Source organism: Nicotiana sylvestris, chromosome 8, assembly GCF_000393655.2.
Source record: "Nicotiana sylvestris chromosome 8, ASM39365v2, whole genome shotgun sequence".
In the NCBI taxonomy this organism is placed as follows: domain Eukaryota; kingdom Viridiplantae; phylum Streptophyta; class Magnoliopsida; order Solanales; family Solanaceae; genus Nicotiana; species Nicotiana sylvestris.
This window is the reverse complement of record NC_091064.1, coordinates 89,163,018-89,185,370: the sequence shown is the minus strand read 5'-3', so window position 1 is coordinate 89,185,370 and position 22,353 is coordinate 89,163,018. Positions and strand designations below refer to the sequence as shown.

Sequence of the window (22,353 nt, the reverse complement as noted above, 5' to 3'; positions counted from 1 at the left end):
GAGCATGGCGAGCTAAGTCGATGAACCTGGTCTCATACTGGGTAACAGTCATGGAACCCTGCTGGGGGCGCTCAAACTGCCTCCGATAGGCCTCTCTCTGAGTAATGGGGAGAAACTTCTCCAGAAATAGCTGTGTGAACTGCTCCCAAGTCAAGGCTGACGATCCGGCTGGTCTAGCTAAACAATAATCCCTCCACCAAGTCTTGGTGGATCCAGACAAGCGAAACGTAGCAAAATCGACCCCATTGGTCTCAACAATACCCATGTTCCTGAGAACCTCGTGGCAGTTGTCTAGGTAATCCTGGGGATCCTCAGTAGATGCACCGCTGAAAGTAGAAGTGAAGAGCTTGGTGAACCCATCCAGCCTCCACAAAGCATCGGTAGACATAGCCGCTCCATCGCCGGTCTGAGCTACCACACCCGGCTAAATTGCTCCAACTGGCTGAACCGCTGGAGTCTGAATCTGGGGAGCTACCTGCCCCGGAGTGCGAGTAGCAGGAGTCTGGGCCCCTTCTCCAGCCTGAGAGACGGCTGGTGCTATAGGAAGCAAGCCTGCCCGGGTGACACTCTCCATGAGGCCCACTAATCGGACCAGAGCATCCTGAAGAACTGGGGTAGCAATAAACCCCTCTGGGACCTGAGCTGGGCCCACCGGAACTGCTGGGGCCGAAACCTCCTCATCAAAATCAACCTGAGGTTTCGTCACTGGTGCTGCTGCTCGCGGCTGAGCTCCGCCCCTACCTCGGCCTCTAGCACGGTCTCGCCCTGTGACCCTCGTGGAAGCTGCTGCTGGGGGCTCGGACTGCTGAGTGGTGGATGAGGAAGCGCGTGTTTTCGCCATCTGCGAAAGAACAGAGTAGAAATTCAATTAGCATTGAGAAACAAACCGCACGACAAAAAAGAACGAATGTGAAGTTTTTCCTAACCCAGTAGCCTCTGGGGGATAAATACAGACGTCTCCGTACCGATCCCTCAGACTCTACTGAGCTTGTCTGTGAATTGTGAGACCTATGTAACCTAGAGCTCTAATACCAACTTGGCACGTCCCGGATTTCCCACCCTTGGGAGTCGTGATGGCGCCTACTCATAGAAGCTAGGCAAGCCACGAAATGCGGAAAATTCAACCTCTTTCATTTTAGCCTTTTTAACCAATTAAATTAGCAAGTAATCAGCATTTAAATAATGACGAAAGATGAAATTTAAGCGGAAGACTTAGATAAATATTATACCAAAACCGATACGAATAAAAATCCAACATATATCTCTACCCAGAAACTGGTGTCACAACATTCACGGACTGTCTAGGAATGCTACATACAAGTGTCTGAAAAAGGAAATATAGTCTGTCTCGGATACAAAAGAAAACAGAACATCTAAATGGATAGAAGAGACGCCGGGCCTGCGGACGCCTGCAGGGCTACCTCGGTGTCTCGGTGGACTGAAGGCTGGCTCCCCTACCGCTGCTGACCAAGCGCTGCTCCTGTCGCTTCACATAAGTGAAGAGTGTAGCATCAGCACAACCGACCTCATGTGCTGGTAAGTGTCTGGCCTAACCCCGACGAGGTAGTGACGAGGCTAGGACCAGACTCCAAATAAACCTGTGCAGTTATATATATATATACAGCGGAAAGATAAACGGAAACAAACAATTAAAACTGGGGAGGGGAAACATGCTTCGGGGAATAACAGATAAGGCAGAATCTCAATAAAATTATAAGGAAACCAAAATTTAACTTCTAACAAGGATAAGGAAAATAAAGGCAAATTTCACTTTCAGTTTACATCTTGTTGCAGGCGTGCAACCCGATCCCATTTCATCATATCTTGTGGTATGCTTACCACGCGCTCCCATTTCATTATATCTTGTGGTAGGCGTACCACCCGCTCCCATTTCATCATATTTTGTGGTAGGCGTACCACCCGCTCCCATTTCATCATATCTTGTGGGAGGCGTACCATCCGCTCCCATTTCATCATATCTTGTGGTAGGCGTACCACCCGCTCCCATTTCATTAAATCTCGTGGTAGGCGTACCACCCGCTCCCATTTACAAGCCAACACAAAATCACAAGGAATCCCGGCAAGGGAACAAAAGCAATATAATAACTTCCCGGCAAGGGAGCAACAATATCGAAACAAGCATCCCAGCAAGGGAGAATCAGCTATAACCAATCCTAACTCAACTTCTACCCAGCTCAATTAATACCAATACTCAATCATAAATAAAATCCACGAGAATAAACTAAATCTTTGCTCAATATCGAGAATCATCAATTAAAGCATCCGTAGTAACATTTAAGAACACAACAACTATCAATTTAAGACTCACGGTCATGCTCGACTCCAACGTATAGATACCCGTCACCATGCCTATTCGTCGTACTCAACAAGAAGCAATTAACAAATAGGACTCAACTCCTAATCCCTCAAGCTAAGGTTAGACCGAACACTTACCTCGATGCCTCGAACACAACTCAAGTTTCAATTATAGCTTTACCCCTCGATTCCTCCGCCAATTCGCTCGTATCTAGCTACAAGTTACTTAAGTACATCAATAAACGCTAAATGAATCAATTTGAATGCATGAAAATGAGTTTTCCAAAGTTTTACCCAAAAAGTCAAAATCGCCCGAGCCCACGTGGTCAAAACCCGAGGTTCAAACCAAAACCCGAATACCCATTGCCCCACGAGCTCAAATATGTAATTTGTTTTGAAATCGGACCTCAAATCGAGGTCCAAATCCCCAATTTTTGAAAAACCTAGGTTCTACCCAAAACACCCAATTTCCCCCATGAAAATCATTGATTTGAAGTTGAAATCATGTTAAAAGATGTTAATGATTGAAGAAAACTAGTTAAAAACGACTTACAATTGATTTGGAGAAGAAAGGTTGTTTGAAAAATCGCCTCTTATGTTTTTGGGGTCTTAAAAAAATAAAAAATAACTGAAAATCCCGTCTAAATATACTGCCCTCAGATGCCCTGTGCGGACCGCACAAAATCAACTGCGGCCGCACAGGTTTCCTGTGTTCTGCAGTGACAAGTCTTAGTATTTTGGCCATAACTTTCTTTACAGATGTCCAAATTGTGATTTCTTTACCTTTCTGGAAACTAGACACGAAAGGCTACAACTTTCGTTTTTGAATCATCTCAAAATTCCTTGTAGATCAAAAGATATAGGCTTCCGAAGTCGGACCAGTGAATTGTTCTTCACCGCGGACCGCACCAAAACTAGTGCGGCCGCACAGGCCTCTCCGCGGCAGCAGTCCATATCGTGCAGACCGCATTGGCCTGTTCAGAGGTACTCCACCTCTCTGAGCCTGCAACAGCTCAGTTTTTAAGCCTAAGACACCCCGGAACCTACCCGAAACTCACCCGAGCCCTCGGAACTTCAAACCAAGCACACACAAAACCTCAGAAACATTGTACGGACTTATTCGTGTAATCAAATCATCAAAATAACATCATGAACATCAAATTAAATCTCGAGATCAATGAAATTTTCTCAAAACTTCTTTAAACATCAATTTTGCGATTTAAGTCCGAATGACGTCATATGACATCCGTTTTTCACCAAATTCCATAGAAATGTCTTAAATCATATATTAGACCTATACCGGACGCCGGAACCATAATACGGGCCCGATACCACCATGTTCTAAGCAAATTTCATTTCAAATTTCTTTAAACTATTTAAAAAAGTAATTTTCTTTAAAAAATTCATTTCTCGGGTTTGGGACCTCGGAATCTGATTCCGGGCATACGCCCAAGTCCCATATTTTCCTACGGACCCTCCAGGACCATCAAATCACGGGTCCGGGTCTGTTTACCCAAAATGTTGACCGAAGTCAAATTTATTTATTTTACAGTCAAAACTTATCATTTTTCACAGATTTTCACATTTAAGCTTTCCGGCTACGCGTCCGGACTGCGCACGCAAATCAAGGTGGTGCTAAGGGAGGTTTTTAAGGCCTCGAAATGTAGAATTCCATTGCAACACAAGTGATGACCTTTTGGATCATCACAAAGATTGGGTGTGGATATATGTGATTATGGCTCTTTGTTGGTTGATTTTGCAGCTCCCAATTTCCTTGGAGATGATGTTGCTTATTTAGCCAAATTCTTGTGTAGAGACATGATCGTATGATGATTCAACTTATGGAAAGTAATAAAATGTTTTTTGAGGACAACTTTGAGCAATCTGAGATCCTTGCTTGAAATAATGGTGTTTTGCTCAATACCAAGTTGATTAGGACAACAGAAGTCTTATAATCCTATTTTCTGTTGCCCTCTAAGTTGCCTGCCTCCCACTCCCTATTCCTTTGTTTTATATGGTGGTTTAGGAATGTAACAACAATATATTTGATTTGGAATGCTTGAGTTAATTCCTGGGATAGAGGTTACTAAAAAGCTTCAATAGCCCCGAAAGTGTCAATTCTAATCCAAATTCTAATTCATGCTTATTAAACAGCAGACACTTTAATCAAACTTTTCCTGCTCTGGAAAGATAAAGTTGCCACTATAAACATGCATCTTGAAGAATGTTTTAAACAACCACTATGCTACTTCCTGATCTGTTAATATAACTGAACCATTGATAAACTACAGGTAAAGTTGTTGCTAAATTCTGTGCCAAGTATCTACATCAACAAGTGCTCAAGTATGAAGCATATTTACATGGTGACATAGGAACTTCAGTCCAGAAAGCCTTTTTCAGGTTAATTGCTTGAGGTTTTGAGCTCTATAATTGACTATACAACATCCTGAGAACTCTTATAGCTGTCTCTTAGTGTTTAATTATTACTTCTTTTAATGTTTTAATTGTTTAAACAGAGTTCTGATTCTATATGTATTTTCCACGAGCCCTTTCCCAGTAGCCACTAATAGTAGTTAATGTTAGTGGTGTTCCATTGCTTTGTTGTAATTTTCAACTTTGACCGATATACACTGTGTTTGCTCTATGCATTTCATAAATTCTGGTTGAAAACTGAAATCCCTATTATTGAATAATTCACTTCTGTTCGGACTGAATTTCTTGAATTGTTGCTGGCTATGTTAATAACTTAATGTATTGTATTTGATGGATGATATGTTAAGTCCTGTTTCGCGCATTTTATTCCTTATATTTCTTTTCCCACTAGTTGAAAGCTTGTATGACCAGAGGCGGAGCCAGGATTTGAAGTTTATGGGTTCTGAATTTGCCACAGAACCCATAGCTCGTCTTAGTTACTGGGTTCACAATTGAATATTTATACATATGTAATAATTATTTAATATAAATACAATATATAAGCAAAAGTTACTACGTCCGGCCGAACCCGTACCTACTAAGCTCCGTCCCTGTGTATGGGTACTCTGATGGTGCTTATTATTATCGTAACAAATCCTTGACATTTCCAAAAAAAAATTGAAAAGACTGATGTGGCATTATAGTGTCATACTACGGAATTTGGTTAGTACTCGTTCCATCCCATTTTATGTGGCATACTTTAATTTTTAGTATGTCTCAACAAATTGTGACATTTCTATATTTTGGAAACTATTTAATCTTGTCATCTCCATTTACCCTTAATGACACTTGTTGTCACCCACTTCATGTCATACTATATTATAAGCATGAAGATCAAAAGTTGAATGTGAAAGATCAAAAGTTGAATGTGAAAGACCAAAATGATCCTATAATATTATTGAACTTTTATGCCCTTAAAAGTTATATTAATAATATCTTCAGTATTAATAACAGAAGTTAGTTTTGTAACATTAAATTTGACTTGGGATTATCAAAGAATTTATTAAGGTACATGCATCCAAGTTCTTCGCTTTACAAAGTTAAGCTCTTTAACTTCCCATATGTATAATAATTTATTGTAGCTAACATTTACAGTTCTTATATTTTATCTTCTCCTATTTTTCTTAGCTTACGTATTTGGATTGTTATGATTTTTAAGTGCACTCCTTTTCTTATAATGCAATCATGATTCAAAGTGTTTTACTATCTATGTACAAAACGATATAATTTTTTCAATTTTGTACTATTTATATGGGATAGACGTGCAACGCGCATTCCTAAGGACTAGTAAAAGTAAAACGTACTCACATGACTAAAACTTAATCCCAACTAAATGATATCGCCTATGTAGATCTTTTCTTCAATTGTGCCCTAATTTTTTGCTAGGTTTGCATGGATGCCTGTTGCACTATGAAATCACTAGTTGCTTTTTGTGCTTCTGAAGTACGTTGTGAGACTTTGTTTTGTTCTGATCCTGTTGCAGAATGGACGAGATGATGCGTGGTCAGAGAGGATGGAGGGAGCTGGCTGCACTAGGGGATAAATTGAACAAGTTCACGGGTATGATAGAGGGTCTTATTTGGTCTCCAAAAAATGGTGATGGAAACAACCATGTTGATGATTGGGCATTTGAGGAGGTACTTGCTGTGCCTCAGAATATTGAGTTAAAATGAGATAAAATAATATGCCGTTGTCTCTTTTTTGTCTTTTCAGTTGATAAAACCATTTTGAAATGGAAATTGGGGTATTTAATTGAGAATATACAAAGCTTCCCAATCCAACTTTCGCGGGCTTCTGTACTCTTACCAGTGCTTCTTGCTTTTAGAAGGAAAGGAAGTTTCTCAATGAATACTCACGTTAAACTAAGAAGTTGGAACCTTGCATCAAAGTTGATCCTGTTTAATAAGTGAATGCTTGTACTGAATACTTCTGCTTTTTAAAATGGGGCAAAACTGCTGTAGAAAGATTTTTCCCTTCAAAATTATACATACTTATATTGTCCTTTAGTATGACACCTCGCCTCACCTGCACATTACTGTTGTTGTAGACATTGTTTAATTGGATTGTGTCTAAGTGTGTGTTATATTGATATCAGGGGCCTCACTCTGATTTTTCTGGGCCTACTTCTGGATGTACGGCTTGTGTTGCAATCATGAGAGAGAACCAACTCATTGTTTCAAATGCTGGTGACTCTCGCTGTGTAATTTCAAGGAAGGGCCAGGTAATTTGCCATCATTTAGATAATATGGTAGAATGATTCTTCTCCTTGGCAGTGTTTTTTTTTTTTTTTTTTTGTGTCCAAAGTTGTTTTCTTACTAGGGGTCCGGCATGCTATGTCTCTGGACTTGCTATAGCTGGGCCATAGTGTCGTGGCCCCCGATATGCATGCGTATATTATCATGAGGATGTTATGTTAGATTTTTCTGTTTAAACCTTAGCCTGAAATTAAAGAATGGATATCCAATACGTCTTTTTCTTTGCAGGCATACAATTTATCGAGGGATCATAAACCTGATCTTGAGGTTGAGAGAGAGAGAATTTTAAAAGCTGGTGGTTTTATTCATGCAGGACGTGTGAATGGTAGTCTAAACCTTGCAAGAGCTATAGGTATTATTCCTGTTTGCTGTGGACCTTTAATAATCTATTAAAAAGCTAGTAGTCATGCAAATGCATTTAACACTTCACTAGTGGAATATATAGAGATTGCTAGTTTGTTATTAGGACTGAATAATAAGCAATAAGAATTTTTATAAGTAAGCCCCTTGGGCTTTGGTCTAGTGATAAGCTTGTAGAACGTGATGTTGGATTAGCTGCACGCCACGGATTTGAACCCTGCTGTAAGCAAAATCATGGTATATAAATGGAGAAGGGTATAGGGGCTGGCACATTATCCATTTCTCGGTAATAAAAAAAAAAATTATTGATAACTAATTGATGACTGTAACGGAAGATGAAATATAACTGATACAATTTTCAAAACTAGAAATGTTTTGGTTACTTGGAATAGATGGCAAAGAAGGAACCATCTGTTTTATAAGATAATTAGCAAACTTTGAACTTAATTGCAGGTGACATGGAATTCAAGCAGAACAAGTTTTTGCCTGCTGAGAAGCAAATTGTAACTGCCAATCCAGATATAAACACTGTATGTTCCTTCAGTTCATATATCACGCAATTTGTTTTATGATAACTTTGAGACATGGCTGTTTTTCAAGAAAGCTAGATCCAATTTCTCTTGTTTGGTTTGGCAACATATTTTACTCTTTTTGGGGCCAAGAAGCAACAAGCCACTAAATTTCAGCTTTGTCTTGACATGTGCCTCTAGGCTACCTTCCGTTATCCCTTTAATTATACTCTTGAAAATCATAATGTACATTTTCTGGGATGTTTAAGTGCAGTTTTATGAAGTAAAGTTTCTGTCTCATTTCTGTTCGAATATCCCTAACTTATGGACACAACCGGAAAGATTTAACCGTAATTCATTCTGCACAATTTTTTGCAAGTTTGAAATGACAAGTGACAAAATCACTGGCTGTTTCTAACATACTAACCTCTTGTTTATAAATTCCAGTATCAGATATAGTTTCTTTATTCTTCTATATATCAATTGTTTTCTTTCGGTTCTTGATATCCTGGTTAAGTAATTAGTGTAAATATAAATGGTGTTGTAAGGCTCAAAAGGAGAAAACAAACATTAAGAATGTTTAGATAGTTTGTTAATATGTTGTGCAGCCTACTTCTCCTTGGACCCTCCAACTTATGGGACTCAACAGGGGATAAGGAAATATTATTTGAGAAACTAGAAGGTGGTGGGGATTGTGGGTAAGAGATTTAATGGTCTTCAATTGAGCCTACTGATAACAAATGGTTATGGAGATTTATCATGGAGGGCTAGGCATCTGTCTTGATTATATTGTACAGAATATTCTTAATGATTATATTAGTTTAGAATAATCAAGACTATCGTGTATATATCTACTTCTTGGTATAGTCCTTGTATGCGGGTGTGTTTTGCCCTTCTTTTAATGTCACTGAAGCGGGTCCTGCAGTGGTTTCAGATAGTATCAGGTCTCAAAATCAACCTCGGCAAGTGTGAGATTTTCCCGGTGGGTGAGGTTGCTAACATCCATGCTTTGTCTTATGTTCTCAGATGTAAGGTGGGCTCCCTTCCCACTGCTTGCCTTCGTTTCCCATTAGGCACTTCGCATAAGGATACTACGGTTTGGAATCCAGTGAAAAGGGTTGAAAAAAGATTAGCAGGCTAGCAGTAACGGTACTTGTCAAAAGGCGGAAAGGAAGTGCTCATTAAAAGTGCTTTATCAAGTATGCCCACCTATTACTTGTCCCTGTTGCAAGCTCCTGTGAGCATCACAGAAAAACTGGAGCGACTTCAAAGGAATTTTCTTTGGGATGCAGCGGATGGAACTAGAAAGTATCATCTAGTGAATTGGCAGACAGTTGCTTCCCCAAAGAAGTGGGGTGGACTTGGAGTAAAAAATCTTAGGGTATGTGTTTACCGTGAAAATGGTAACAACAATTAAATTTGTAAATGGGATTCTAAAAATACGTTATCTATTCTTATGCTAGTTGTAGAGCAGTTGATGCTAAGAATATGAAGTTTAACGAGGAGCCAAGACGGGGCAGTAATCAAACCGGGAGACTTGCTGCCCGAGCTTCGGACTGGTCGATGAAGGGCCTCGGGGTCGATATCCGGCTCGAGCTTGAGCTATCGGGGATAGTCGGGAATGGGATAACAGTTGAGATATGATCTAACAAGGCTATTTATGACCAATACCAAGCAACAAATGAAGAACAAGTATGTAACTGATAAATGCTAAGAGTGGCCTCGAGCCAGTAAGAACGAGCGAGTTAGAGAGAAGAAAGAGAGATATTATTAATCTTGTGGAGAATAGTTGGAGCAGTGTTTGAAAAGAGCGCGCTTCGTCGCTTAAAGCGCGAAGCGACAGAGCATCGCTTTTCTGTGCCTAAGGTGACGCGAACAGTTGAAGCGCACGCTTCAGAGGAAAGATCGGCGAGGCGACGAGGCGAGTGAAGTGACGAATCGATCGCTTTTGTTCAAAAATCGCAGCTGGGCCTTTTTAAAAAAAAAAAAAGATTAGGTCTGTTTTTAATTTATACAAAACAAACCCCTAATTGTTGCGCGACATAACGGAAGCCAATTGCTGCGATTTTCTCTTCTTCATCGAAAAAATTAAGGTTTTGGGACAGAAAGTTTCTGCTTTCTTTTCTCTTCTTCATCGCAGCAGACCAGCACCAGTCCGCAGCTCCAGTCGACCAGTCCAGGTAAATTTTCTTCTCCTTTTTTCTCATTTTCTTCTTCTTTCTTTCTTCTTCTTGTTCTATTTTCTGCTTCTTTTGCTTCGTCACTGACTCGCTGGAGTTCTGTCTTCTTTCTTCCTTCTTCTTTCTTCTTTTGAGTTTTGTCTTCTCTTTTTTACTTCTTTCTGTCATTATTTATAATTTATATATTTTATATTTTTCAGTTTATTTGATTTTTTAGTGTATATTTCAGTAATTAAAATTAATTATTATATATGTTATATTTTCAGTTTATGCGATTTTTTAAATGTATTTCAGTTTATATAATTAATTATTATATATATTATATGTATTTTCAGTTTATTGATTATGTTTTTTCTTATATCTTAATAGGGATATTAAAATGTCTCAAAGTTCGAAAAGAAAGACCTGGCTTGGCGATATGGCGAATAAGATGTGGATTCTAATAATTTAGTAGCTTTGATTTTGCTTGTCCTATGGTTTGTGGATGATTTGGTGGTACCTAGTACCTACTTTTAAGTTTTTAAATTGAAGTTTTTAATTATTTATAATTTTACATTATGTTTTTTAAGAATTGCGCTTCACTTTAATAAAGCGTGCGCTTCGCTTTGCACTTCGCTTTTGAAGTGAGGCTAGCCCTTGTCGCTTTTTTGTGCTTCGCGCTCTCAAAAACACTGAGTTGGAGCAATGTCTCTACCTCTCCTTACACCCTTCAAGGCTTTTTTGTGCTTCCCTTTTTGGGCCTATCTCTACCTCTCCTTACACCCTTCAAGGCTAATTTCTCACTCCTCCTTACTGGGGTATCAATGTCTCTCCTCTTTATATGCCCCAACCATCTAAGTCTCGCTTTCCACATCTTGTCCGATCAATTTGTTCTCCTTTCTAACCGATCCATTGTGTGTCACGTCGCCCTATCCATAGAGGAAGAAGGCGTATGCTCAAGTCTAAAGGGGTTACGCCCACATTTTCCTGAATATCTTTATTCCTAATTTTACCCAACACGGTATCTCCGCACATCCATCTCAACTTCCTCATTTCTACTACATTCATCTTTTGGACATGGGAGTTCTTGACTGACCAACACTCAACCCCGTACAACATAGTCGGTCTGACCACCGCTCTGTAGAACTTACCTTTAAGTTTTGGTGGCACATTCTTAATACACAATCATCGGAAGCGAGCCTCCATTTCACCCACCCCGCCCCAATACGATGTGTGACATCCTCGTCAATCTCCACATTCCCTAATGTACTTGAAACTTCCTCTTCTAGGGATGACTTGTGCGTCAAGCCTCGTATCTCCGTCCATTTCCTGAGTCACCCTACTGAACTTGCACTCTAAGTATTCTGTCTTTAATGATTACGTTACTATTAAAACAACAACAACAAACCCAGTGTAACCCCACAAGTGGGGTCTGGAGAGGGTAGTGTGTATGCATGCTTCCCCTACCTTCAAGAAGGCAGAGAGGTTGTTTTCGGTAGACCGTCGGCTTAGGAAAGGTAAAAGAAGCGCAACAACAAGCACATCAATCAGATAAACGAAGCAAAAATACAAAATTAACACTAGGTATTGCAATCATAAAGCTGAAACGAAAGCAACAACAAGTAATAACAGAAGTCAAGAAATACAAGAATACCCAAATGACACCAAGTCATGTACTAAAGTTGTTACAGACAAGTACAACGCTCGACTACCTAATCTTTACCTTTATTCTCAACTTTCATACCTTCTTATCCATGGTCATGTCCTCGGTAAGCTGGAGCAACGCCATATCATGCCTAATCACCTCTCCCCCATACTTCTTCGGCCGGCCTCTACCTTTTCTTAGACCCTCCGGGGCCAACCTCTCACACCTCCTCACCGGAGCATCTATGTCTCTCCTCTTCACATGCCCAAACCATCTAAGTCTCGCCTCCTACATCTTGTCCTCCACATGGGTCACACCCACCTTGTCCCGAATAACTTCATTTCTAATTCTATCTAACCTGATATGCCCGCATATCCATCTCAACATCCTCATTTCAGCCACCTTCATCTTTTGGGCATGGGAGTTCTTGACTGGCTAACACTCCGCCCCATACAACATAGTCGGTATGACTACCGCTCTATAGAACTTACCTTTAAGTTTTGGTGGCACATTCTTATCACACAAAACATCGGAAACTAGCCTCCATTTCATCCACCCCGCCCCAATACGGTGAGTAACATCCTCGTTGATCTCCCAATTCCCTTGTATAACTGGCCTAAGGTATTTAAAACTTTCTCTCTTAGGGATGACTTGAGAATCAAGCCTCGCGTTTTCGTCCATTACTTGAGTCGCTCCACTGAACTTACACTCCAAGTATTCTGTCTTGGTCCCACTCAACTTGAAACCTTTAGACTCCAGGGTTTGCCTCCAAACCTCTAACCTCTCGTTAACACCGCCTCGCATCTCGTCAATCAGTACAATGTCATATGTAAATAACATACATCACGGCACATTCCCTTGAATGTGGCGCGTCAGTGCGTCAATCACCAAGGCAAATAAAAATGGGCTGAGGGCCGACCCCTGGTGCAACCCCATCATAACTGGGGAAGTGTTCCTACTCCCACTATCCTCACTCGAGTTTTAGCTCCATCATACATGTAGCCTAATGTACGCAACAGGAACACCTCTAGCCTCCAAACATCTCCAGAGAACCTCCCTCGGCACTTTATCGTAATTCAAACTTTCTATATATAAGGATCCCTCTTGTACATCAAAATAAAGTAATTCAGCAAAAATTCTCTCTTTTCTCTTTTCATATTCGAAAAATTTGGCTGAATGACTTTCTGTGTTTATTCTCCTTGCATTTGTCCAACTTTTTCCTAATCTTTGGGAAAGCTCACCACTCTGTATATTGTATATTGGTACCTTCTTTTCATCACATGCTTCTTCTTTCTATTAGGCACTAATATGGTCAATGCATGTAAAAAGCCAATCCAGTTAGACTCTTTGGGTAGTGGTGAGAAAAAAGATTGACTCCATATGTTTTGTTGACCTTACCGCTTTCTACAGTGTATCCATTCCCCTCAATTCCCACTAATCCTATCATGTTCTGCTATGATAAAATTAAGCTACTATCAGGGAGGACCTGAAAAGTATCTTCGGATTCATTGAATACGATACAAACTTTTTGGTGATAACGGGTGAAACCTCTCGATGGCAGACTGGAAAATATTATGGAACTTTGGAATATTGCAATTCTATATTTGTTAAAAGAAGGAGGAAGTCGATACTAAAAGTTCAGAGGTCGAGATTGATAATCGAAAAAGCAAATAGACTTTGGCTTTGTGAAACCAATGGTATTACGAGCGATTAAGATAAGAGAGGGAGAATGTCTATAGTCTACATAGATTTATACATATGGCCGACCCCAAATACTTTGGAAGTGACGCTTAATTGATTTCTTTCTTTCTTGAATCTTGCTTGCCTTCAACCCCCACCCATTCCACTCGGCACCTTTCTTTCCTATACTCCTCAGATAACATGTTCTAATATTGCTTTGTTCCCTGTTTAGGTTGAGCTGTGTGATGATGATAATTTTATTGTGCTAGCCTGTGATGGTATATGGTATGCATTCTAGACTCTTTTTAATTTGGAAAGCAGGTCTCAAGACAGAATTTTTAGATGTTCTTATTTTCAGATAATATGTAACAAATATTTCACATATCTGATTTTCATGTGGTTGTTTCCTCTCAGGGACTGTATGTCCAGCCAGCAATTGGTGGATTTTATACACGAGCAGCTGAAGTCGGTTAGTCTGACTACATTTTCTGCATCATTTGCATTGGTGTTAACTTTTGATGAAACTCTTGTCTGTGGAAAGTCAGCTATTAACAGAGGAATAATTGAGTCATATAAAGTTCATTGTCTTTATGATTTCTGTGAGAATGCACGGGAGAAAATATGATTGATATTATTCTCATATGTTAAACATGATACAATGAGCCCTATATATATACATAACATGTCCTACTCCTAATATATATGGGATTAGGGTTACATAACTATTCTAACACTCTCCCTCAAGTTGGTGCATATAAATCATATGTACTGAGCTTGTTACATATGTAGTTAATACGAGGACCAGTGAGAGACTTGGTGAAAATATCTGCTAGCTGATCATTCGACTTCACAAATTTTGTAGCAATCTCCTAAGAGTATCTTTTCTCTGACAAAGTGACAGTCAATCTCAATGTGTTTAGTTCTCTCATGGAACACTGGATTTGACGCAATATGAAGAGCAGCTTGATTATCACACACAAGTCCCATCTGACTAATCTCACCAAATTTCAACTCCTTGAGCAACTGTTTGATCCAAATTAGCTTACATGTCGCCATAGCCATTGCTCGATATTCTACTTCTGCACTAGACCGAGCAACCACATTCTGTTTCTTGCTCTTCCAAGATACCAAATTTCCTCCGACTAAGACACAATATCCAAAAGTATAACGTCTATCAAAAGGTGATCCTGCCCAATCAGCATCTGAGTATCCAACGATCTGCTCATGGCCTCGATCCTCAAACAATAAACCTTTGCCTGGAGCTGATTTTATATACCGAAGAATGCGAACAATTGCATCCCAATGACTATCACACGGAGAATCCATAAACTGACTCACAACACTCACAGGAAAGGAAATGTTAGGTTTCGTCACTGTAAGATATTTTAATTTACCAACCAACCGCCTATATCTTGCAGGATCGCTAAGAGGCTCCCCGTCCTGGCAGAAGTTTAGAATTCGGATCCATCAGAGTGTCAACAGGTCTACAACCTGTCATTCCTGTCTCCTCAAGAATATCTAAGACATACTTCCGTTGTGAGATCACAATACCTGAGCTAGACTGAGCGACCTCAATACCCAGAAAATACTTTAGTTTGCCCAGATCCTTAGTCTGAAAGTGTTGAAAGAGATGTTGCTTCAATTTAGTAATACCATCCTGGTCATTGCCGGTAATAACAATGTCGTCAACATAGACCACCAGATAAATACAGAGACTCGAAGCAGAATGCCGATAAAATACAGAGTGATCAGCTTCACTCCGAGTCATGCCAAATTCCTGGATACTTGTGCTGAACTTACCAAACCAGGCTCGAGGAAACTGCTTTAGACCATAAAGTAACCGGCGCAAGCGACATACAAGGCCACGAGACTCCCCCTGAGCAACAAACCTAGGTGGTTGCTCCATATAAACTTATCCTTAAGGTCACCGTGTAAAAAAGCATTCTTAATGCCCAGTTGATAGAGTGGCCAATGGGGAACAGTCGCCATGGATAGGAAAAGGCAGACTGATGCTATCTTAGCCACAGGAGAGAAGGTATCACTGTAATCGAGCCCAAATATCTGAGTATATCCCTTGGCAACAAGACGAGCCTTAAGACGATCAACCTTACCATCCGGACCAACCTTGACTGCATACACCCAACGACAACCAACAGTAGATTTACCTGAAGGAAGAGGGACGAGCCCCCAAGTACCACTCGTATGTAAAGCAGATATCTCATCAATCATAACCTGTCGCCATCCTGGATGAAACAATGCTTCACCTGTAGACTTAGGGATGGAAACAGAGGACAAAGAAGATAGAAAAGCATAATAGGGTGATGACAAACGATGATAACTTAAACCGACATAATGGGGATTAGGATTAAGGGTGGTCTGTATACCTTTCCGAAGTGCAATCGGTGTACTAGGAAGAGACAAGTCCGCAGTAGAAGCAGGGTCAGGTGCAGGACGTGAATCAGTTGGGCCTGATGCTGGGTGCGGACGACGATGATATGTCAAGAGTGGTGTTCCTGTGGCAGGGAGTATAGGAGGAGCCACACTAAACTCCCCAACGGTTGGAATGGGTAAGACTTCTGTGGCGGAAGGTGAAGGAGGAGCTATAGTAGACTCCTTAAAGGTCGGTATAAGTAAAACCTCAGATATATCAAGGTGGTCAGAATGGTCAGAAGAGGTAAAGAAAGGTTTAACTCAAAAAATGTGATGTCGGAGGACATAAAGTACCTCCGAAGATCAGGTGAGTAACAACGATATCCCTTCTGAACACGAGAATAACCAAGGAAGACACACTTGAGAGCACGAGGAGCTAACTTATCTTTCCCAGGGCTTAAGTTATGAACGAAACAAGTGCTCCCAGAAACACGAGGGGGAACAGAATATAAGGGTGACTAGGGAAACAATACTGCATACGGAATCTGATTCTGGATGGGAGATGAAGGCATCCGATTAACCAAATAACAAGCTGTGAGAACTGCATCGCCCCAAAAACGCAACGGAACATGAGATTCAATGAGAAGTGTGCGAGCAGTCTCAATGATGTGCATATTCTTTCTCTCTGCAACCCCATTTTGCTGAGGGGTATAAGGACAAGAGGTCTGATGAATAATTCCTTGAGAAGTCATAAACTGGTGAAATTGAGAGGATAAATATTCTAAGGCATTATCACTGCGAAAGGTGCGAATGGAAACACCAAACTAATTTTTAATTTCGGCACAAAAATTCTGAAATATAGAAAACAACTCAGAACGATCTTTCATTAAGAAAATCCAAGTACATCTTGAATGATCATCAATGAAACTAACAAAATAACGAAATCCCAAGGTTGAATTGACTCTACTAGGACCCCATATATCAGAATGAACTAAAGAAAAAACAGACTCTGCATGACTCTCAATACTACGAGGAAAGGAGGCTCGGGTATATTTCCCGAGCTGACATGACTCACATTCTAATGTAGATAAACTAGACAAACTAGGCACCATCTTCTGAAGCTTGGATAAACTTGGGTGTCCTAAACGTCTGTGAATTAGGTCCGGAGTATCTGTAACTAGACATGCCTTGGAGGAATTGAGTGAGTTAAGGTAGTAAAGGCCTACTGATTCAAGTCCTGTTCCAATCGTCTGTCCCGTACTGCGGTCCTGCATAATAAAAGAATCATCAATAAAATATATACCACAATGGAGGGCACGAGTCAAACGACTAACAGATGCAAGAGTAAAAGGACAGCCAAGGACAAAGAACGGAATCTAGAGTGACAGAGGGTAGGGGATTCGCTTGTCCAACACCTTTTGCTTTAGTTTGAGACTCATTGGCTAAAGTAACAATGGGAAGAGACTGTGAATACGCAATATTTGACAAAAGTGATCTATTACCAGAGATATGATCAGAAGCGGCTGAGTCCACAACCCATTGTCCGAGAGTACTAGACTGGGAAACACAAGCAAAAGAATTACCAGCAACAGAAGTATCAGTCTGAGCAACAAAGGCTACTTGTGGAGATGTCTGCTTACTTGCTCGATATTGAAGGAACTCATTATACTCCCCTTCAGATAAAGAAAATCCCTGATTACCTGTAGTCTCGGTCTGAGCAACATAAGCATTTTTGGTGGGCGACCATGTAAAGAATAACACACGTCACGAGTGTGTCCATGTTTATGACAATAAGAGCACTTGGGCCTAGATCTTCCAAAACGACCTCCTCCTCGTCTATTCTCCATAGTTTGAGATGCCCGATTGTCCACTGACTGGGATACAAGGACAGATGAGTCAAGTGTCTGTGATGAGCTCACTGGGTGACTTGGTGCTGCAGCAAGGCGAAGTAATTGAGAGAATAATTCATCTACTATGGGGACAGTCGGACTAGCCAAAATCTGGTCACGTACTGAATCAAGGTCATTAGGGAGTCCAGCGAGTGTAAGAACTAGAAACATCTTCTGTCGTTGCTCTTGTTGCTTTTCAATAAGCAGAAACTGGCATCAACGTCTCAAATTCTTCCATGACTGCCTGTACTTGTCCCAAGTAAGTAGACATGTCCAATTCCTGTTTCTTCAAGTTTGTCATTTGCGATATTACATCATAGAAACGAGATATGTCATTAGTGTATAAATTACGAGTCTTTTCCCAAACTAAATAACATGTCTAGAATGGACGGAACAAAGGCATCAACTTGGAATCAATAGATCGCCACAGGATACTACATAACTGAGCATCGACCTTCTCCTAAAGTGTTTTGGCCTTTTCATCACCTTCGCTAGCCTTTTTTGTTAAATGATCTTGAACTCCTTGACCTTTACACCACAACTCGACAGACGAAGCCCAAGCTAAGTAGTTTGAACCTCCATTAAAGGTTCTGAGGTAATCATAACACCGGAACTGCCAGAACCCGGGTTTTTAGACCCGAAAGCATTGACTCTCAAAGACATCGTTGGATTATCACCAAATAACAGAAAGAATCAACTGACAACTCGCTGCAACAGATGAAGGAAACACTGTTTTGCCAGAAAAGTTGCCGGAAAAAGTCAGTGTAGTCGCCGGAAAAACTCAAAGTGGTCGGAATCAAACGAAAAAGGTATGGATAGACTCGGAATTACTAGGCGATCCGACTGACCTACTGGAAGTTTTTCAAAAAATGCCCGGAACAGTGCTAACGCGCCGACGCATGGGGCGCGTGGGTCAGATCTCGTCGGGAAGTTTCTGGCGCGTGAGGGCGCGTGTACGTGAGTTTTCCGGTGGGGTTTACTGGGGTTTGGTCGCCGGAGCCTGAGGAGTCTTGTGGTGGTGTTGGTTTTTTGCACACACCAATAGAAATTGATGTGATTACGGGCAGCCTTCTAAGTCGCCGGAAAATTGCACGGCGACGAGGTCTTTCTTCCCGGAAGTCGCTGGAATGATGCACAACGATAGGTTTCTCACTAAAGCTCTGAAACCATGTGAGAATGCACGGGAGAAAATATGATTGATATTATTCTCATATGTTAAACATGATACAATGGGCCCTATATATATACATAACATGTCCTACTCCTAATACATATGGGATTAGGGTTACATAACTATTCTAACAAATTGTAAGGTATCAATGGCCAAAGACTAACAAATTGCTAAAAGAAAACTGTCTGAAGGTACCTATTTCCGGAAGGTTCTTTGTGTACATAAGAATGGCATTGTTACCAGTGAAGCCTGAAAAAGGAATAGTTTTGTTTTCCATGCATGCTAGCTGAGTTCAAAATGAGCAACTTTAACAGAGAGAAAGTTATTTGCATTTTACATGATAAAGTTTCTGCTATAAAAAGTGGCAAAAGGCTGCGACTAGTCGAACTATGTGTATAATGGGAAAAAGTCATTTGCAAGTAATCCCTTAATGAAGGGACCTGTAGATGTCCCGGTGAGGAGGAGCGAGAGGTTGGCCATGGTGGGGCTGAGGAGAGATAGAGGTATGCCTAGGAAGTATTGGGGAGAGTGATTAGGCATGACATGGCGCTCCTTCGGCTTACTGAGGACATGACCGTTGACAGGAGAGTGTAAAATGGGAATTAAGATAGAAGGTTAGTAGTTAGGCGGGAGTGTCTCAATTTCATGTTCAGTAGCATTAGTATTAATCTTTTATTTTCATACCTTCATATCCGTAGGTTTCTTTTACCTTATCTTGATCCTTTCGCTTCGATTATTCTATCACCCTTCTCCCTATCACCTTATCTTGTTGATATTACTACGTGTTGGGTAAGGTCTGCGTACACTTTACCTCTTCCTCCCCACCCAGACCTTACTTTGTGGGATTACACTGGTTTTTTTTGTTGTTGTTATAGTGATCAAAGAACAAAAGCTTCTGATTTAATGTGCTTATATACTTATTCTTATGTTTATGTTTATGTACAGGTCCATGTAGCAGAACTTTTTGTGTGTTGATGTACTATAATTTGTTTGAGACCTATGGCAAATAAAAACAACAAAATAAAACATGCATGCACTTCTTCGAAATGGTATTTTCAGTAGGAGTGAATTAATTGCTTTTTTGAGATGCATTCTGGTATATTTTATCGCCCAACTGATGGAGCTCAGTGGTTGCAATTGCTTTCAAGTGATTACCTGGTAATAAGCAAAACTGAATCATCAATATTCTTGGAATGGATAAGGAACATTAATTTCGTTGTTAGTAGACATTTCTGGTATTTGGTTACTCGTCTGCTTCAATGGGCTATTATAAATTACTATAGTGTCTGTTCTGGATTACTGGATGCAGCAAAGACCAAGACCTGCTAAATAGTCCCTAGTCCATTTGGATCATGTGGCATCTTCATTTCAGATACATGAGCAGACATCTCATCGTCTATGATAATTTTTTCAATCAGTGTGCTGTTTCTCTCCGTTTGAGACTTTTGTCCATTTTGCACTTGGCGGGTGGTGGGGTGGGGTGGGGGTTTTGGGGGGGGGGATATGATTGTTTGATCTGGCTTTCTCGTGGCATAGTCTGGGGCTTTAATTATACGTGAAGACTTCTTCTGTATACACTAAAATACAGACTGACCGAGGAGGTTTGATTTGTAGGAAAACAAGCTTTCTGCAGTTTGTGAAAGAGTTCTCGATAGGTGTTTGGCACCTTCTACTGCTGGAGGTGAAGGATGTGACAACATGACCATGATTTTGGTGCAATTCAAGAAACCTTTTCAGTCTGGGGCTTCTGCAGTTGAAAAACTCCCAGCTTCTAGCGAGACACTCCCTGCTTCCGGCGAGGCTAACACTGAAACAAAACCAGCAGAGTGCGAATCGAGTTCGTAGTCCTGAGCTCTCCGGTTTTGATCTGATACTTCTGAGTATGCAATTGTACATGATTATTTTGTGCCGAGTGGATCTCTACTGCACATATATATTTTGTTTTCCTTGCTACTGGTATTGTATTATAACCAGTGGGATGGCTTGTATAGGTAACTTGACCACAGGTTTGATCCTTTCATGTAACTGTTTATTCAAGTTACTTAAAGGGGTTTCCTTTTCCCGCCTCTGAAACAAAGGAAACAAATTGTATCAAAGAGACCTTTCCTCAAGGTCCTCTCTGGGGTTGCATTGGTTGGGGCGAGGGAGCACTTCTACAGCAGAACTTATCCTACATTCTTACTATGAGCTTCAATTTTAGATATACTACCTCCTCTCACCCTCTCCCTCCACTAAAAAATAAATAACAAAACAAAAGGGCCATCTTAGAGGTTTTAGTTTGGATACATAAGTTTTTAAGGCTGAATAAACTTGTCAAAAATTTTATAACTGAGTCCGTTTATCGGCCACTGGATGCTGACAAATGTGATAAACATATTTGACAGCTCCAAACAAACTAAAGCGTGTGGATATTAATCCATTTTCATCTTCTTGAACACATGCTTGGGAATGGTCCTCAATGGTCTCTGACACTGTCAATGTAACTGACATCAATAACTATGAACGCCACTGTTATAGCTGGGAAGATTTCCAAGTGGTCTATTTTGTTGAATGGTAACAAGGTAATGGAGATGGCAAGTATGGCTATAAAGCCATCAATGGCGGTTTTGAGCTTTGTAGATGCGTTTATTGCTTCTGTGAAAGACGAGTGTGCCAAAGTTTTGATGGATGTCCCCTGACCACTATTCTCGTGCATGTTTCTTCTATTCTTTTATTGAATTTGGGCGCCTGGACATAACGTATGGATGGCGTTTGGATTTGATGAGCTAAAAAAGAAAAAGTGGCTAAAAACAATAGTCACTATAAATGGTTGGTTCAATTTCTTCTGCGAAACTGCATGCATTCGGCAATACTAACTCAATTTTTGCTGGTGGGAGACACAGTAAACGTGTCTAATAGGCACAATTTGCATAGACATTCACTGGCTGATAAGTCATGGCCTGATTAAAGTATTTAAATGAAATTTTTGGCGAGTTAAGATCCCCCCTTTCATATTCATTAGTATTATTTTTTGGCCGATGTATACATAATTATTCATATATACCTGGATTATTTATATGATATATATCTATCGGCTATTTTAAGTTTAAGTAGTTGGGTGAGCGGCTATTTAGGTTAACTTACCGTTTAAAGATATCTTTACACAAATAGCCTCCCAGATTTACCGACGGATGTACAATATGTATAATCCTTGTTTAATATGTGGATAACCGTATATAAATTAGTGTATAATTTATATATAGCGGCTAGGAAAAGTAAACAGTAAATTTGGGAAGCTATTTCTGTAAAGATCCCATTGTTCAATGTGTGCTGTTTTCTTCCAGTCTGTGGGCTAAATGAATTGATATTTCATCGAATCTTGACGACTGCGTATTTATCCAATTAGTCTCTGAAGATATCTGTTTTGCGTTGTAGCCTTGCAGTGGCTCTCTCACCAACAACTCTCCTCGCTACCCCAAGCGAAAATATTCGCTTCGCCATTTTTCCTACGAGCGCCTCTCTCTCTCACTCTCTCTCTTACACACTCA

The 22,353-nt window shown here is 40.4% G+C and overlaps 1 protein-coding gene across 2 annotated transcripts in view; it reads left to right on the top strand.

Moving 5' to 3' along the window:
• LOC104214991 (probable protein phosphatase 2C 60) overlaps positions 1-20,937 on the top strand; it is a 32,163-nt gene extending 11,226 nt beyond the window's left edge. For both annotated transcript variants that reach the window (XM_070155607.1, XM_070155606.1), the window contains 8 exons: positions 4,608-4,716; positions 6,272-6,425; positions 6,884-7,009; positions 7,272-7,395; positions 7,857-7,933; positions 13,629-13,681; positions 13,811-13,865; positions 20,441-20,937. In XM_070155607.1, coding sequence (XP_070011708.1) covers positions 4,608-4,716; positions 6,272-6,425; positions 6,884-7,009; positions 7,272-7,395; positions 7,857-7,933; positions 13,629-13,681; positions 13,811-13,865; positions 20,441-20,671 — 929 coding nt within the window. In that variant the 3' untranslated portion in view covers positions 20,672-20,937. The remainder of the gene's footprint in view (positions 1-4,607; positions 4,717-6,271; positions 6,426-6,883; positions 7,010-7,271; positions 7,396-7,856; positions 7,934-13,628; positions 13,682-13,810; positions 13,866-20,440) is intronic.
• The last annotated feature ends 1,416 nt before the right edge of the window (positions 20,938-22,353 follow it).